This window comes from Dryobates pubescens, chromosome Z (genome assembly GCF_014839835.1).
Source record: "Dryobates pubescens isolate bDryPub1 chromosome Z, bDryPub1.pri, whole genome shotgun sequence".
Classification (NCBI taxonomy): Eukaryota; Metazoa; Chordata; class Aves; order Piciformes; family Picidae; genus Dryobates; species Dryobates pubescens.
Window position 1 is genome coordinate 135,968,128 of NC_071657.1, and position 18,999 is coordinate 135,987,126.

Sequence of the window (18,999 nt, forward strand, 5' to 3'; positions counted from 1 at the left end):
ACAGCAACAGGATACCACTGAATGGGGGGGGGGGGGAGAGGGAAACAAACCAAACTGAAAACAAACAAAGCATCTCTTGTTCAGATGGGATGCTGGTGGTGGGCAGTCTGAACTGAATCAGTTCCATTTCATTTACATTCCCATTGATCCTTCCCACTGAAATATTGCTCTGAGAGGCCAGTTGCACTAAACTGTTTATTCAGAAATAATCCAGTTATTTCCTACTACACTGTCAGGAAAATGAGGGGTTTGGCCATGCAGAGGGACAAGCATGTTGGCTTCTGCCCAAGCAAGGCACTAAAATCAAGGCTGGAGTTGGGAACAGGCAGGAAGGAAGGGCAGGAAGAGAATCATTGGGTGCCATTCATATACTCTGAAAACAGAAAGTGCTGGCAGGGGGAAGTAAGAAAAGGCCTTTTGTGCTCTTGGTGTCAGGATTCATCCTTTATCTGTGGTCTTATTGTTCCCTGCTGCTAGCACCCACCTCACCTGGGCAGTGGTGGTTTATGTTTAGCTATGCCTGTGTTAGTTCCTTAATCAGTACTCCTCCTCTGCAGGGTGCAGATGAAGGGCACTGGCACCCCAGTGGGTTGCCTGACTTGTGTGGGGGCTGTGTTTCCCATTCCTGGGTGGGAGCAGCCAGGAGGGAAACTTGCTGAGGAGCCCATGGCTGTGCCATCAGGACCTCAGGGAACTGCTTGAGAGAGTCCAACACAGAGCTACAAAAATGATGAAGGTAGAGGAACATTTTCCTTAGGAGGAGAGCCTGAGGGAGCTGAGAGCTCTGTAGCTTGGAGAAGAAGAGACTGAGAGGTGACCTCATTCATGCTTACAAAGATGTGCAGGGTGAGTGCCCAGAGGCTGGAGCCAGGCTCTGCTGGGTGGTACCCAATGACAGCACAAAGGGCAATAGTGGAAGCTGAGGCATAGGAAGTTCCATGGAAACAGGAGGAAACAATTTTTTACTGTGAGGGTGACAAAACACTGGAAGAGGCTGCCCAGGGGGGTTGTGGAGTCTCCCTCCCTGAAGATATTCAAGACCTGCCTGGATGTGCTCCTGTGTGATCTGTGTCAGGGGGGGTTGGACTGGATGAGCTTTCGAGGTCCCTTCCAGCCCCTAACATGCTGTGATTCTGTTCTGCATAGGCAGGCAGACATGGCATCTGGCTCTCCCTGCCTGGGTACTCAATCAGCCCAGTGATGGGAACCCTTGAAATCACATCATTAGGCTCTCTTAAGGGTTAACACAGCATTGCCTTCATGCAGCTGGAGGTCTCAAAACAGAGATTCCAAGGGCTGGAGGTGCTGCCCATCCCAGCCAGGAGGCTTTGGCAGGGATGGCTTTGGTCAAGTGGGAAGCCCTGTCCAGTTCTGGACCCTTCAATTTAAGAGGGACATTGAGACACTTGAAGGTGTCCAGAGAAGGGCAGCGAGGCTGGGGAGGGGTCTGGAGCACAGCCCTGGGAGGAGAGGCTGAGGGAGCTGGGGTTGCTTAGCCTGGAGAAGAGGAGGCTCAGGGGAGACCTTCTTGCTCTCTACAACTACCTGAAGGGAGGTTGTAGCCAGGTGGGGGTTGGTCTCTTCTCCCAGGCAACCAGCACCAGAACAGGAGGACACAGTCTCAAGCTGTGTCAGGAGAAGTTTAGGCTGGAGGTGAGGAGAAAGTTCTTCCCAGCCAAGAGAGATTGGCCATTGGAATGTGCTGCCCAGGGAGGTGGTGGAGTCACCATCCCTGGAGGTGTTGAAAAAAAGGCTTGGATGTGGCACTTGGAGCCATGGTTTAGTTAGTCATGAGGTGTTGGTTGATAGGTTGGACTTGATGATCTCTGAGGTCTCTTCCAACCTTATTGATTCTGTGATTCTAGGAGGGGGGCTGTGTGTCACTCAGCTCTCTGAGCCACACTTCTGCTCATGGCCAGGAGGCAGGGCTTCTCCACAGCATTCCTCTGAAAGAGTGTGGAAAGAGAGTGAAGACAGCAAAATCTAGTTAAGAAATTAGGCTGCCCTTAATGGTCTGGTAAGTAATGCAGCAAAGTGAATCTGGCAGAGCTGGCTTCAGATGTGGCAAACTAAATTCAGTGCTGCTTTGGATTTCCTGCCTACAACCTTAGCATATTCCTCCACACCCACAGCAGTCTGAATTGTTTCAGAGCAAGGTCACAGATACATCTGGGAGATGCTGAGTGTGAGACCTGGGTATGTTCCTCACTCTGTTTCTCAACGTGGTCTTTGCCTGCCTTATATTTCTGTTGCTGGAAATGTTTTACCCAGCCTCTGTGAAATCACAGTGAAGTGCCCTGCGTGAGTTCTGTTTCTTACCATGCTTCTTGGTTTACTTTTCAGCCTCAACAAGTGGTTCAAAAGAAGCCTGCTCAGGTAAGAAAAGCTCATTTGAGTTCTTTAGACTCCTTGAAATTGAACACTTCTTCAGGGTTTAAATTGGTCTTCTTCATGGTAAAAATAAATGGAGGGAAATACAGGAATCAGATGGGCTGGGGGGCAGCTGCACACTAGCACCAGGAAAATTCATGTCCTGGTCTTTGGGAAGGAGGGGAGGAAGCAGTGGATGGTGCTTACTCAGAAATGCCCTCTCTCTGTATTGTCCATCTTGTGACGATGATCCACACCTTGAGTCCTGTGTCCAGTTCTGGGCTCCTCAGTTCAAGAGAGATGTTGAGATGCTGGAACCTGTCCAGAGAAGGGCAACAAAGCTGGGGAGGGATCTGGAGCACAGCCCTGTGAGGAGAGGCTGAGGGAGCTGGGGTTGCTTAGCCTGGAGAAGAGGAGGCTCAGGGGAGACCTTCTTGCTCTCTACAGCTCCCTGAAGGGAGGTTGTAGCCAGGAGGGGGTTGGTCTCTTCTCCCAGGCAGCCAGCACCAGAACATGAGGACACAGTCTCAAGCTGTGCCAGGGGAGGTTTAGGCTGGAGGTGAGGAGAAAGTTCTTCCCAGAAAGAGTTTTTGGCCATTGGAATGTGCCACCCAGGGAGGTGGTGGAGTCACTGACCCTGGCAGTGTTCAGAAAAGGCTTGAATGTTGCACTTGGAGCCACGGTTTAATTGTCAGGAGGTGTTAGGTATTAGGTAACAGGTTGGACCTGATGATCTCTGAGGTCTTCCCCAACCTGGATAATTCTATCATTCTATGATTCTGTGATATGCACCAGCAGAGAAAAGCCAATGGCCTTGAGAGGAGGCCCAGCCCTGCTTGGCAGAGTCCCTGGGCTGTGCTGCTGTACCTCGGTGAATGTGAGCGAGTGCCAAGTCAAGAGTGTGAAAGGTCCATTGCTTCTCTGGAAAGATGTCTGCATTTGGAAGGGAATAATGCCTTTTGGGTTTGTTTTGTGTTTCACCTTGTGGTTTTAATACATTCTTGTGCAGTGTGCCTTGTTGGGATGCATTCTGTAGTCTGAATTAGGAGCTGTGAGATGAAGGAGTGCAATGATGTAACCCTCAGAAGCACGTGCAGGGATCCAGTTTCTCCAGAAGAAATCCATGAAATCACAGCAGTGATGAGTCCACAGCACACTGACACTGATATAAATGTCTCTGAATGCAGGAGGGAACATGAAGGATGAATGTTAGTAGATTTTTCAAGTGAGGTGTGTTTTGTAAGGAGAGGTAATGTCTCTTACTAGGCCATCTCGTGCAAGAAACACATCAGTCCCCAAGGACAACCTTACATCTATAACCTTCTGGCCACACCACACAATTCAAACCACACCAAGTTGTTCTAATAAAAGATACTTACTCCCCCTGGTCTCACTTGGATCCTTCAACTGTTCCAGCTGCAACTGGGCTGTTCCTACTACAACCAGATGATAATAAATCTGTTGGTGGGTGCAAGGCCAGCCATCTCCTCCATGGAATGGAATGGAATGGAATGGAATGGAATGGAATGGAATAGAATAGAATAGAATTGAATTGAATTGAATTGAATTGAATTGAATTGAATTGAATTGAATTGAATTGAATTGAATTGAATTAACCAGCTTGGAAAAGACCTTGGAGATCATCAAGTCCAACCTATCACCCAACACCATCTCATCTACTAAACCATGGCACTGAGTGCCCCATCCAGTCTCTTCTTAAACACCTCCACAGATGGTGACTCCACCACCTCCCTGGGCAGCACATCCCAATGGCCAATCTCTCTTTCTGGGAAGAACTTCTTCCTAACATCCAGCCTAAACCTTCCCTGGTGCAGCTTGAGACTGTGTCCTCTTGTTCTGTCGCTGGTTGCCTGGGAGAAGAGACCAACCCCCATCTGGCTACAACCTCCCTTCAGGGAGTTGTAGAGAGCAAGAAGGTCTCCCCTGAGCCTCCTCTTCTCCAGGCTAAGCAACCCCAGCTCCCTCAGCCTCTCCTCCATGGCACCTAAGAAACAAGGAGAATTAAACCCTGCCCCAAGCAGGAGGCTAAATCTGGCAGGGAAAGACTTTCCAGGATGCTGTTGGTGATGGAGTTTCCTCTGGCCCACAGCAGGGCTCATTCATCCCCACCAGGGTCAGCAAGGGGAAAGGGTCTAGAGCTGGTGGCAGAAGCCATTACTGCCAGTGGCACATGTGGTGCTGCTAGATCTCTGATCACCCCAGGCATGCACCCTGTGGCTCTTTTGTTTGAACAGTTATTAGAGTGCAAACCTTACTGCTGCAAGAGGCTGTCACTGAGGCTGGGCTGGGGTGTGGGAGGACAAAAATCAGGCCTGGGGCTCTGCCTTTCGGTAGCAGGACAAAGTAATGACAGATTTAACTGAAGCACCCAAGGTTCCCTGGATGGATCTTCCTGTCCCTTCTTTCCTGAAGCATGGATTCCAGTGGGAATGCCATATAGTGTTTGAGCCAGCCAGGTGCAGCCACTACTGCAGAGTGCCTCAGCAGCATCTCCATGGTCAGAGACAGAGAGAGAGGAAAGCAGGCCCTGTGACATTTCATAGAATCACAGAATGGTCAGGGTTGGAAGGGACCTCAAGGATCAGCCAGTTCCAACCCCCCTGCCATGGGCAGGGACACCTCACACTGCAGCAGGTTGCTCACAGCCACATCCAGCCTGGCCTTCAAAACCTCCAGGCATGAGGCTTCCACCACCTCCCTGGGCAACCTTTGCCAGTGTCTCACCACCCTCATGGGGAAGAACTTCTTCCTCACATCCAATCTGAATCTACCCATTTCTAGTTTTGCTCCATTCCCCCCAGTCCTATCCCTCCCTGACACCCTAAAAAGTCCCTCCCCAGCTTTCTTGTAGCACCCTTCAGATACTGGAAGGCCACAATGAGGTCACCTTGGAGCCTTCTCTTCTGCAGACTGAACAGCCCCAACTCCCTCAGTCTGTCCTCATAGGAGAGGAGCTCCAGCCCTCTGCTCATCCTCGTGGCCTTTCTCTGGACACCCTCCAGCATGCTGAAGGGACTGGAGCTCTGCCTTATGAGAGACCTGGGGCTGTTTATTCTGGAGAAGAGAAGACTGAGAGGGGATTTAATCAATGTTAGTAATGGAAGTGTTTGTATAGAAGATGAGGAGGCATGGAAGAATGCTTGAAAGGAGAGAGAAGGCTCTGAGAAATGCCATCACCACAATGCTTTGTGTGCCATGTCTTCTTATCCCATGGTCTGAGGGGTGTTCAGTGCAATCACTGAGTTACCTTTAACCCTTCCTGGTTTCACTAGATCCTCCTCCCACATTTTTGCTAGCACTACACTGGGGATGGGGATGGGGATGTGGGTGTGGATGTGGATGCATGGCAGAGAACAAAAGTTACCACTGTGAGCAAGTGCTCCTGACAGTGTCTTCCTGAAGCTGAGACAAGGAGGAGGTGGATCAGGGACTTCATGCTGATGGGTTTCTCTGAGGCCTTGCTTGCCTGTCTCCATTTTGCCTTTTCTACTACTGAATTTTCCTTTAAAGGAGGGAGGCTTCAGACTCAGAATTAGCAACATGAGCTCATGCAGGCTTCCTAATCTGGGCTGTCTAAGGAAATAGTGATAAATTACATAAACATGGGGACTACATGGAAGTTCATGGAGGATAATGTAAATCTTACACTACATTCAGAGGAATCTCTTTCTTTTCCATCTGTTTCCTTCAAAATATCCTCCCAGATGGCTTTACCATGTGGCAGTCTGGATTAAGTTAGAAATGTATCCTTTCTCCATCAGTGGAGACTGCAAGGGGTCATAGATGAGCACTGCTGTGTGATGGTGAGTGTGCTACCCCAGCCTGCTTTGGTGAAAGGGACACAAACTCCGGGTTAGGTTATCACCCCTGAGTGCTTGCCCATGCTTTGGATTTCTGGGGTGTTCTCAGAGATTTCTAGGAGCATTAGTTTGTGGCCAGTAGTCTTGGTGCTGCTGCTGGTGGTGTCTGTGCCTCTTGGCTTTGTGTCTTTAAAAAAAATGTGGAAGCAGCAAGACCAGAGAAGACTTTATGAATAACCCATCTCTGCCCTGGTGAGGCCCCACCTGCAATATTCTGTCCAGTTCTGGGCTCCCCAGTTCCAGAGGGACAGGGATCTGCTGGAGAGAGTCCAACAGAGGGCTACAAGGATGCTGAAGGGACTGCAGTACTGCCTGGTGAGGAGAGGCTGAGACCTGGGGCTGCTTAATGTGTAGAGTCTAAACTTCCCCTGGTGCATCTTGAGACTGTGTCCTCTTGTTCTGGTGCTGGTTGCTCATCCCTGGAGGTTTTGAAGGCCAGGCTGACCTGATGTAGTGTGAGGTGTCCCTGCCCATGGCAGGGAGGGTGGAGCTGGATGATCCTTGAGGTCCCTTCCAACCCTGACAAGTCAATGATCCTCCATCACCTGAGAAGCTGCCCCATTCCTCCTGGGGCAGTGCTCCAGACTGCAGGAGAGAGCTGTTCTTCATGCCACTTGCTGAACCTGGGACACTGCAGCTAATGATTCAAAGGGGGAAGAGTCACTGAGAGAAAAGGCCAGGAGAAGGATGGTTTGGTTGAGTCCCAGCTTCACAGCAGCAGGAGCCTCAGTGCTCCTGGGCAGTGCCTGAGTGCAGGAAAGGAACAGGGGTTTGGATGGTCCCATCAGTTAAATCCAGTTGCAGAAGTCATTCAGTGAATGCTGACTGAATTACACAGCTGCTTGCTTTGCATGTACCTGTGGCCCAGGAGCCTGAGGTGTCTGTCCCTGTGTCCCTGTACACTGCCTAAGGAGCAGGGTGCTTCAGTCAGCACTGAGCTGGGTGAGCCTCTTCCTTCCTTTGAAGCCATTGGTGCTGAGCACTGCAGTGTGCAAGTCCCATTCTGGGCAAGCCTTCTAGTGTCTTGAATCCCTTTCTGCTATAACAAAGGTGCTGATGCTCTGCTCCTGCGTAAGGGTGCACGAGAGTTCGCACACTCATGGCTTGATGCAACTAAAAAGGAAGCAGATTTAGCAGATTGCTTTTTGCTCTGTGGCTTGTCAGGGACTGTCTGGGGGTTTCAGAGTCTTGCCTGCTGCAGCATGCCCCTTGGAGGTGTCATGTGCTTGTCAGACATTGTCTGAGTCTGCCTAAACACAGGAGGGGCATGGCATAGCCCAGCACAGGAGGAGCCTTCAGCTCTGAACATGACCCAGAAGAGGTTATTTTAATTGCTCATGTATGAAACATCTAATTCCCTGTAGACAAGCCCTAGAACAGGAGGGAGGGAGGTGGTGGAGTCACCATCCCTGGAGGTATTCAAGAGGGGATTGGATGTGATACTTGGAGCCATGGTTTAGTTGTCAGGAGGTGTTAGGTATTAGGTAATAGGTTGGACTTGATCTCTGAGGTCTTTTCCAACCTGGTTGATTCTGTGTTTTGGGGTTTGTCCCCTCAGGACAAGCACTCCCATCACCAGAGCAAACTGTCTCGTGGATCATGTTTCAGCAGGATCCCAGTGGCACAAAAACTAAGCCCTTCATGAAGTCTGCTCCAGCGGATGGGGAGCATCCCAATGATGAAGCTCTTGCTGCTGATCCCCCCCCTCATTGTAACACATCTCTGGAGATGCCAGAGTGGTTTCCACAAAATGCTGACCAAAATGCCTCCTCAGAAATTACTTTTGCTGCCATTAAAAAGCACATACTGCCAGTGTAGTTCTTGCTTTGTCAACACAGCCCCATCCTTCAGGGCTACTCTCTGATCTCAGGCTAGGAGAGCTGTTTGCCACACAGCAACCATGGGAAAAGAGCAGGAGAGACATAAAAAACTATGAATCCCCCACATTCTGCCCGAATTCAGGGCTCAGATTTCCCACATCCTGGTATTTAATTTCTCACAGAGTTACCAATGGTTGATCTCATGGCAGGATTAGTGGGAAGAAAAATGAGAGCTCCATTGAAACCAGACTTGAGTCTGGAAGGAAGGGACATGTGAGCTCTAGGACCTGGGAGATATCAGATTCAGGGCGGTGAATGGCTTCCACTCCCTCCCCTTCCCTCGTTCTCATGCTTATTTTGAAGCAGAATGTGGAAGCTGAAATCAGAACAACAAAGCAACAGTTAAAATATGTTAGGCAACTTGCCCATGGCTTTAATAGTCTCCTGAGGACTGTGTTATATAGTGAGGCATTAACTGTAATTTATAATAGTATTTTTTATGTTTAGGAAGAGGAGAGTAAATTAATATTGAGGTATAGATTGCAGTAAATCTGTCATGGCCTTAAAATAAAACATGCTCTGAACAGACTCTTCCACCAGGATACCTTCTCTGGGTTGATTGTGGAATATAGATGTGTTCAGTTGGAAAAGAGGTTCCCATGAAAGTTCCCTGCAAGCAAAAGGAAATAATCACTATCCAGGAGGCTGGACAGCCCCACTCACTTGGAATCAGGCTGTCTTGCTTAGAGAAGGGAAAAGCTTCACCCTGTCATTGCGTGGGTTCTGCTGTAGATGAAGCTGGAGGAATTGGGTTGCTGCTCTATGCTGAAGAAGACCAGACTTGATCATGGAATCATAGAAAGAATAAGGCTGGAAAAGACCTCAGAGATCATCAAGTCCAACCTATCACCCAACCCCTCATGACTGCTAAGCCAGTGCCACATCCAATCCCTTTTTGAACACCTCCAGGGACAGTGACTCCACCTCCTCCCTGGGCAGCACATCCCAATGGCCAGTTCCTCTTTCTGTGAATAACTTTCTCCTCACCTCCAGCCTAAACTTCCCCTGGTGCAGCTTGAGGCTGTGTCCTCTTGTTCTGGTGCTGGTTGCCTGGGAAAGGAATGGTCTGGGTTGGAAGGGATCTCCCAAGGTCATCCAGTCCAACCCCCTCTGCAGTCTGCAAGGACATCCCCAACTAGATCAGGCTGCCCAGAGCCCTGTTGAGCTTCCTTTTCAATGTCTCCAAGGATGGGGCCTCAACCACCTCCCTGGGCAAGCTGTTCCAGTGTTCCACCACCCTCAGGGTAAAGAACCTGATGGAATGGAATGGAGTGGAATGGAATGGAATGGAATGGAATGGAATGGAATGGAATGGAATGGAATGGAATAAAGTAGAGTAGAATTGAACAGAAGGGAATAGAGTGGAATGGAATGGAATGGAATGGAATGGAATGGAATGGAATGGAATGGAATGGAATAGAATAGAATAGAATAGAATAGAATAGAATAGAATAGAATAGAATAGAATAGAATAGAATAGAATAGAATAGAATAGAATAGAATAGAATAGACCAGGTTGGAAAAGACCTTCAAGATCAAGTCCAACCTATCACCCAACACCTTCTAATCAACTAAACCACAACACCAACTTCCTAACATCCAATCTAAATCTGCTCTTCTCTAGTTTGAAGCCATTGCCCTTCATCCTCCACAGGCCTTTGCAAACAGTCTCTCTCCATCCTTCTTGTAGTCCCCTTCAGGTACTGGCAGGCTGCTATTAGGTCTCCCCCAGAGCCTCCTCTTCTCCAGGCTGAACACCCCCAGCTCCCTCAGCCTGTCCTCATAGCAGAAGTGCTCCAACCCCCTGATCATTTCCCTGGCCCTGCTCCATCAGCTCCATGTCCTTCCTGTATTGAGGGCTCCAGACCATTCCATCACACTGTGTGGAGATACTCAAGAAGCTCAAAAAAGAAGAGAGAAAAATGCATCCCTCTGAATCCTTCAGGAGCTGAACATACTGAGATGACAGGAAGAGTGCATCATTAAGGCATAACTCCCCTTTCTGGCTCACCTGGTCTTGGCAGGCCCATTGGCAAGATGGCTTACATTAGGGTTGTCTTTTTAGCCTGCAGCATTACATAATGAAACAGCAGCAGAATTCTTTGCAGTAAAGAAAAAAAACCGAGGGCAGGGAGGGGAGGGAGGGAAGGAGGGGGGTGGGAGGGGGTCGTTTATTAAAACCAAGACAAGCTTCTCTGATTCTGTGCTTTCTGCTGCTCAGGGAGGGACTCAGTGGTGACACAATCAGGAAAGCGTGCAGGAAAAGCATTCCCCTTGCCCTCTCTCTGCTCAGGAGTCGCCGCCCTGCCTTTTCGCTGCAGACCTGCTGTTTAGTCTGGGGCTGGAAATTAAAGCCAGAGGTTTTAGCCCTCGGAGTTAAAATGCTCCACTGGCAGCACACAGGGCCGTACCCAGTGCCTGTGTGGTAAGATCTGTGATTAAACTCTTCAGACAGGTTTTAAAAGCGTTTTACAAGTCTGAGCTTTAACGGTGCGGGGGTTTGTTTTGGGGGGGAGTTCTGTAAGGAAGGGAGGGGGTGGAATTAATAAATAATTTAGCTGAATTTATACCACAAAGTCTCATGTTGTGAACTCTGATGAACCAGATTGGAGAACCCAGCTCTCAGAAATATGTTTCTCATTTATAAGGGGGTAGGGAGAGAGCTTTCCTGACCACAACCCGAGGGGGAGGTAGAACCCTGTACGATAAACTCTCTCCTTCAGAAATGAAACAGCCTGGAGAAGAGGAGGCTCAGGGGAGACCTTATTGCTGTCTACAGCTACCTGAAAGGAGGCTGCAGCCTGGTGGGGGTTGGTCTCTTCTCCCAGGCAGCCAGCACCAGAACAAGAGGACACAGTCTCAAGCTTCACCAGGGGAGGTTTAGGCTTGAGGTGAGGGGAAAGTTCTTCACAGAGAGAGTTGTTAGCCATTGGAATGTGCAGGGGGAAGTTAAGGCTTGAGCTTAGAAAGAAGTTCTTCCCAGACAGGGAGATTGCCCCTTGGAATGTGCTGCCCAGGGAGGTGGTGGGGTCGGTGTCCCTGGAGGTGTTTAAGGTGTTTAAGGTGAGGTAACAATTTTTGCTTTCAATGGAGAGCTTTCAATTTTCATTGAAATTTCACTGCTGGCTGACAATTCCTGGGGTTACAATAACGTGCCTGACATTTCACCTGGGAATCAGTTTCCCAAGGATGTCTTTTTAACCTCCAGGGTGACATGAGCTCACTTGGGGAAATCAAGTTATGCTCTTGGTGTCCATCCTCTTAGGTGTTCAAGAGGGGACTGGATGTGGCGCTGGAAGCCATGGTTTGGTTGGTCATGAGGTGTTGGGTGGCGGGTTGGACTTGGTGATCTCTGAGGCCTTTTCCAGCCTTGTTGATTCTGTGATTCTAAGCCTGGATGAGACACTTGGTGCCACGGTCTAGTTGACCATGGACTTGATGATCTTGGAGGTCTCTTCCAACCTGGTTGATTCTGTGAGAAAGAGAGGGAAAACTGAAGCTGGGGGTGGCTGAGGAAGAGCGGGGTCAGCAGCAGAGCCCCCCGTGCCCCTGCCTGCCCTGAGCTCTGCCCTCGTGGGCGGTAGCACAGGCTGCTCGGCCCCGGGGCTCGTGAAAGTGTCACCGGTGCTCTTCCACTGTGAAAGCCTCTTGCATCTGCCCTGCCTTGCACCAACCCTGCCCACAGCCCCTTTCCCGTGGCTAACGTGGGGCCAGGCCCCGGTGGCTGCCACTCAGCCCTCCCGCGTGGCTGGGCCCCAATGAGCTGTGCGCAGGCTCTTGGCTGGCTGCAGGCTTTCCGTCTCTTCCTTACTACTTCAAAGCTGCAGCTCCCAGGTTCAGACAAGTTTGATCACTTGGCCAAACCTCTCAGCTGGGATTCGAAAGGGAAGATGCTTTGGTGTATTGCTTATCACCTCAGAGAGATGGCTGTTCCCAAACTGCAGTTGCCAGTGGCTCTGTGGATGCATCCATAAAGCTTTTGGGGGGTTTGTGGCAATAAAGGATTGGAGGTGAACAACTTCTGGCAGTTGCTTCCTGTCTGTGACAAGCAGTCAGGGTTCTGGGTTGGTTTTTGGGGGTGTGGGGGAGAAGTAGAAGAGAAATCTAACAGGCTTTCCTTTCTTCTCATCCTCTGAAATAGGGGATAGAAAAAGGCCTGCATCAGGAAGAGTGTGGCCAGCAGGAGCAGGGAAGTTATTCTGCCCTGTGCTCAGCACTGGTCAGGTCTCACCTTGAGTACAGAAGGGAGGTTGTAGCCAGGTGGGGTTGGCCTCTTCTCCCACACCAGAACAAGAGGACACAGTCTCAAGCTGTGCCAGGGGAGGTTTAGGCTGGATGTGAGGAAGAAATTCTTTCCAGCAAGAGAGATTGGCCATTGGAATGTGCTGCCCAGGGAGGTGGTGGAGTCACCATCACTGGAGGTGTTCAAAAAAAGGCTTGGATGTGGCACTTGGAGCCATGGTTTAGTTAGTCATGAGGTGTTGGGTGATAGGTTGGACTTGATGATCTTTGAGGTCTCTTCCAGCCTTGGTGATTCTGTGCTTCTGGGTGACTGCACAGCAGTTTAGCACCGCTCCAGTTTAAAGCCTCCACAAGAGGTTTGTAAGAGCAGCTTCTCAAAGCTGAGGTTGTGCAGCTCAGCTGTATATGTTTCTAGCAGCACCACTGCCTTCTTTCCCTTAATATTTTATTTCCTTCCCATCAGAACTGTTTACATCTTGTGGGGTTGAAGCTCTCCAAGACAAAATATGTCTCTGTCAGTGTTAGCACTGCACCTGCAATCACTCCAAGCATCCTTTTCGCTTCAGACCTCTGCTTTGCAGAGACTTTAGATGGTGCTCCCTCCCAAAAAAACTAAACCTTCTGACCAGCACTGAGATTTTGCTGGAGATTTTCACTCTGCCTTTTAATCACATGGGGAACTGATCTTTCTGCAAAGCATTTTGACCTGGCTGGGTCAAAAAGGCACTTGCTGTACTCAGATGCCAAAATGTGTTTAAGAAATGTGGCCTGATGTAATGTGGACAGCTGAGTCTCACTTTCAGAGGGCTTTTGCAGTGCAGGCTTCAGTGCTGGGTGACCTACTGCCTTGCAGAATCCTCACTGCTGTGTTAACTTCAGGGCTGCTCTAAAATCCAAGGCAAAGCTGCACACCTGGAGCTGAGGTTTCCTTCATGCTCTTCCATAGCAGATTTGATAGGCAGAGCCTTAGGCAGGTACTTTCTGTGGTGTCTAAATGTCAGATAGCCTCACTCCTGCCTCTCCTGACCATAGAATTTAGCACAGGTCACATAAGAATGCATCCAGATGGGGCTGGAAGGTCTCCAGAGAAGGAGACTCCACAGCCTCTCTGGGCAGCCTGCTCCAGTGCTCTGGGACCCTCACAGTGAAGAAGTTCCTCCTCATGCTGAGGTGGAGCCTCCTGTGCTGGAGTTTCCATCCATTGCCCCTTGTCCTGTCACGGGGTGCAAGTTAGCAAAGCCTGTCCCTTCCCTCCTGACCCCCAGCCCTCAGGTATTTATAGACATTCATTAAATCCCCTCTCAGTCTTCTCCAGACTGAACAGCCCCAAGTCTCTCAGCCTCTCCTCACCAGGCAGAGCTCCAGTCCCTTTATCATCCTTGTAGCCCTCTGTTGGACTCTCTCCAGCAGATCCCTGTCCCTCTTGAGCTGGGGAGCCCAGCACTGGATGCAGTATTCCAGGTGAGGTCTCACCAGGGCAGAGCAGAGGAGGAGGAGAACCTCCCTGGATCTGCTGGACACACTCCTCTGAATGCATCCCAGGATCCCACTGGCCTTCTCTGAGCAACCAGATCTAGTGTGAGGTGTCCCTGTCCATTGCAGGGGGGTTGGAACTGGATGATCCTTGAGGTGCCTTCCAACCCTAACAATTCTATGATTCTAAAGCAAGGCTGGGAGTAGCTGCTGAAGGCAGCGCTGGGTGGGTGAGCGTTTACACTCGATTAACTTGTGTCACTCTTCTGTCGCCACAACTCTGGTGAACGCACCTGGAAAGTGAGAACAACCTGAACTAAGGCTGCTGTGTAATCTGACTCCTGTGCTTCTTGACTGAGCACTTCCTGTGGTGGTGTTGCTGAATTTATGCTCTGTGGGGCTGTCAGGCTCTGGCCTAGTGACTTGGATTTCTAACGGCTGCGCTCCTGACCGTGGCTTCCCTTCTGGATTTCATCTCTTAGAATCATACATCTCTTACATCTCCATGGACCACGAGGGCATGCACTCACAGGGAAGAGGAGGCTCAGGGGAGGCCTTTTTGCTCTCTACAGCTACCTGAAGAGAGGTTGTGGCCAGGTGGGGATTGGTCTCTTCTCCCAAGCAACCAGCACCAGAACAAGAGGACACAGTCTCAAGCTGTGCCAGGGGAAGTTTAGGCTGGAGGTTAGGAAGAAATTCTTCCCAGCAAGAGAGACTGGCCATTGGAATGTGCTGCCCAGGGAGGTGGTGGAGTCACCATCACTGGAGGTGTTTAGGAAGAGCCTGGCTGAGGCACTTGGAGCCATGGTTTAGTTGCTGAGATGGTGTTGGGTGGTAGGTTGGACTGGATGATCTCGAAGGTCTTTTCCAACCTGGTTAATTCTATTCTGTTCTATTCTATTCTAAACCTACTGCCTTAAATACCTGAGGCCCCAGCTTTGGCAGGGGGTGGTAGGGCTGGGATGGGAGAAGGGGGAGCGTTTGCTTCATGCTTTTCACATTTCCCTCATAACCCAAAGCAGACTAAACAAAAGCAGTGTGAAATCTCATGGCTTGATGCTGCTGTGGTTGTGTTTTTTGAGCCGTCATCCATTCATTTAGACTTTATGTTTATTCCCTGGATTTACAGCTTTTTTGGCCTTTTTTATTCTGCCCCCCCCCCTTCCCCCCCAGCCTTCCCTTGCAGGGAGGGTTGGGGTGGGAGGTTGAAACCTATTGAAAAGGGGATAGCAGGGAGCAGTGGCCTATGATTAAAGCTCAGTGTTTTTCCCCCTTGGTGCAGCTCCTCTGCAAGCAGTGTCACACATGGTAGCATTTAGGGAGCCCTTCACAGCTGAGGTGTTTCAAACACTAATGAATGGAAGTTGGGTCGTGTAGCTCAGGCAGGCTTTAAGGCATGCTCTGCTGAATGGTGCACTGTAGTGGCCTGGGAAAGGAAGAGAGTTATAAATTGTGTCAGTTAGCCACCCAGACAAAATGAAGCCATGTGGAAAATCAAACCTATTAAAGTATGAAGACTGTTTTAAGCTGTTTTAAGCTGCTCGTTCTTAAAAGGTCTCAGTTGACTGAGGGAGTAAATTCCTCCTCTTCCTAGATCTTTTCCCGTGCTGGCCTAGGTGATGATGTGCAGCATCTGATAAAAAAACAACTCTTCACTGACAGCCTCTTTTATCAGAGATGGCTAACTGCCCCAGCTTACCACCCATGTCCTGAAAGGGTACTGCACATCTGTTAAGAGAGCAGCATGAGAGCTTCGCGTTTGCTCCGGCCTGCTGAGGGCAAGAATGAAGGCAGCACTGGGACTGAGGAGGAGAGCTGGTGAGGAGGAGAAGGCATTCCAAAGCAGCCACTTAACATTGAATCCCTGCTGACAACACTTTCCATTTGCTAGCTGCCTATTTCTGCTGGCTGCAAGGGGCCCATGAGAGAGCACAGCAGAGATTGCTTGTTCTTGGCACCCCTGGGGTAGGAGAAAGCCCTGGCAGGGCAGTGTGGTGGAATCAGAGAGCAGGGGATCATCCTGCTCTCCCCCAAAATGGCTTCTTGGGATGTAAAGGGCATTACAGTACCAGGGGGGAACTGTCAGCTGCGTGTGAGAAAGGCAGCCTGTGGTGGGTTGAAATATTCCCCCCAACATTAACTTTGTCAGACCAGTTCAGTTGTAAGCAAATGCAAGCTGTATTTACAAGCCAAAACGACACTCTACAAGGGAATGCAAGGAATATGGACAAAATATTCAGCATTTACAGTATTTACAGGGACTTACAATTAACAAACAGCACAAGAACCTCCCTGGTCAAAGACCAGGAGAGCTGTCCCTCCGCCCCCCTGTGCCCTGTCCAAAAGGGAGAAAGGAGCAGAGAAAACAAGTAAGTGTTAGACTTCACCAAAACAATGCAGCCAAGGTCAGGCAGAAGCAGATCAGTCTCCTCTCCAGAGCAACCTCTTGTTCTGGTGCTGGTTGCGTGGGAGAAGAGACCCAACCCCCACCTGGCTACAACCTCCCTTCAGGTAGTTGTAGACATCATGAAGGTCTCCCCTGAGCCTCCTCTTCTCCAGGCTCAGCAACCCCAGCTCCCTCAGCCTCTCCTCACAGGGCTGTGCTCCAGCTCCCCAGCTCTGTTGCCCTTCTCTGTTGCCCTTCCCAGGAACTCAACATCTTTTCTAAACTGAGGGCCCAGAACTGGACACAGGACTCAAGGTGTGGCCTAACCAGTGCTGAGTACAGGGCAGAATGACCTCCCTGCTCCTGCTGGCCACACTGTTCCTGATGCAGGCCAGGATGCCATTGGCCCTCTTGGCCACCTGGGCACACTGCTGGCTCATGTTCAGCTGCTGGCATCCAGTACCCCCAGGTCCCTTTCTGTTTGGCAGCTCTCCAGCCACTCTGACCCCAGCCTGTAGCTCTGCATGGGGTTGCTGTGGCCAATGTGCAGAACCTGGCACTTGGATGTGTTCAATCTCATGCCCTTAGACTCTGCCCATCTGTCCAGCCTGGCAAGGTCCCTCTGCAGAGCCTCTCTACCCTCCAGCAGATCAACTCCTGCCCCCAGCTTGGTGTCATCAGCAAATTTACTGATGATGGACTCAATGTCCTCGTCCAGATCATCAATAAGATACTGAACAGGATGGGGCCCAGCACTGATCCCTGGGGCACACCACTAGTGACTGGCTGCCAGCTGGCTGTGGCACCATTCACCACCACTCTCTGGGCTCGGCCCTCCAGCCAGTTCCTAACCCATCGCAGTGTGCTCCCATCCAAGCCATGGGCTGACAGCTTGGCCAGGAGTTTGCTGTGGGGAACGGTGTCAAAGGCCTGGCTGAAGTCCAGGTAGACCACATCCACAGCCTGCCTCACATCCACCAGGCAGTCACTTGATCCTAGAAGGAGATCAGGTTGGTGAGGCAGGACCTGACCTTCCTATATCCACAGCCTGCCCCACATCACAGTATAACTGAGGTTGGAAGAGACCCCAAGGATCATCAAGTCCAACCTGTTCCAACAGACCTCACAACTAGACCATGGCACCAAGTGCCACGTCCAATCTCCCCTTGAACACCTCCAGGGACGGCGACTCCACCACCTCCCTGGGCAGCACATTCCAGTGATGAACGACTCGCTGGGTGAAGAACTTTCTCTTCACCTCGAGTCTAAACCTCCCCTGGCACAGCTTGAGACTGTGTCCCCTTGTTCTGGTGCTGGTTGCCTGGGAGAAGAGACCAACCCCCTTCTGTCTACAACCACCTTTCAGGTAGTTGTAGAGGGCAATGAGGTCACCCCTGAGCCTCCTCTTCTCCAGGCTAAGCAACCCCAGCTCCCTCAGCCTCTCCTCACAGGGCTGTGCTCCAGACCCCTCCCCAGCCTTGTTGCCCTTCTCTGGACACGTTCAAGTGTCTCGATGTCCTTCTTAAACTGAGGGGCCCAGAACTGGACACAGGACTCAAGGTGTGGCCTAACCAATGCAGAGTACAGGGGCACAATGACCTCCCTGCTCCTGCTGGCCACACTATTCCTAATACAGGCCAGGATGCCATTGGCCCTCTTGGCCACCTGGGCACACATCTCACCAGGCAGTCACTTGATCCTAGAAGGAGAGCAGGTTGGTGAGGCAGGACCTGCCCTTCCTATATCCACAGCCTGCCCCACATCCACCAGGCAGTCACCTGGTCCTAGAAGGAGATGAGGTTGGTGAGGCAGGACCTGCCCTTCCTATATCCACAGCCTGCCCCACATCCACCAGGCAGTCACCTGGTCCTAGAAGGAGAGCAGGTTGGTGAGGCAGGACCTGCCCTTCCTATATCCACAGCCTGCCCCACATCCACCAGGCAGTCACCTGGTCCTAGAAGGAGAGCAGGTTGGTGAGGCAGGACCTGCCCTTCCTATATCCACAGCCTGCCCCACATCCACCAGGCAGTCACCTGGTCCTAGAAGGAGAGCAGGTTGGTGAGGCAGGACCTGCCCTTCCTATATCCACAGCCTGCCCCACATCCACCAGGCAGTCACCTGGTCCTAGAAGGAGAGCAGGTTGGTGAGGCAGGACCTGCCCTTCCTATATCCACAGCCTGCCCCACATCCACCAGGCCACAGTGATTTAATTATATTTTTCTACACTCCTGCTCGAAATCTGTAACAAAATTTTACAGGCACAGCCTAAAATTGCCCCACATCCGGAGACAGCTGCTTACCACAGTATTTATTTTCTTCTCTTTCTGTGTTCTAGGAAGAGACTGAAGAAACATCCTCACAAGAGTCTGCAGAGGAAGACTAGGAGACCACGCCATGCAATTTCTACCTCATCAGCAGTTGGGTCTTTTGAAGGGAGAAGACACTGCCTTGACCACTTATTTTCTATTGCCATGGTCTTTCCACTTTTGCCTGGGGGAAAAAAAAAAACAAACAACAAAAAAGAAACAAACAAACAACAACAAAAAAAAACACCCAAACCAAACCACAACAAAAAAACTATCACATAACCTTAAAAAAGGATTTGACTTAATCACCATCTTTGTAAATCCCTTCACGGTCCCAGGGTTAGTGAAAAACTGCTGTAAACACAAAGGGGACACAGATCAACGATGCAACCTTTTTTCATTGCTGTTTCCTTGTTTTGTTTTGTTTCCTTTTTTGTTCTGTTTGTTTGTTCCTTAACTTC

General features: G+C 50.3%; 1 protein-coding gene across 1 annotated transcript in view; it reads left to right on the forward strand.

Moving 5' to 3' along the window:
- Positions 1-18,636, forward strand: part of HMGA2 (high mobility group AT-hook 2) — a 123,022-nt gene extending 104,386 nt beyond the window's left edge. Inside the window, exons 4-5 of the mRNA XM_009901451.2 lie at positions 2,344-2,376; positions 18,568-18,636. Coding sequence (XP_009899753.1) covers positions 2,344-2,376; positions 18,568-18,615 — 81 coding nt within the window. The 3' untranslated portion in view covers positions 18,616-18,636. The remainder of the gene's footprint in view (positions 1-2,343; positions 2,377-18,567) is intronic.
- The last annotated feature ends 363 nt before the right edge of the window (positions 18,637-18,999 follow it).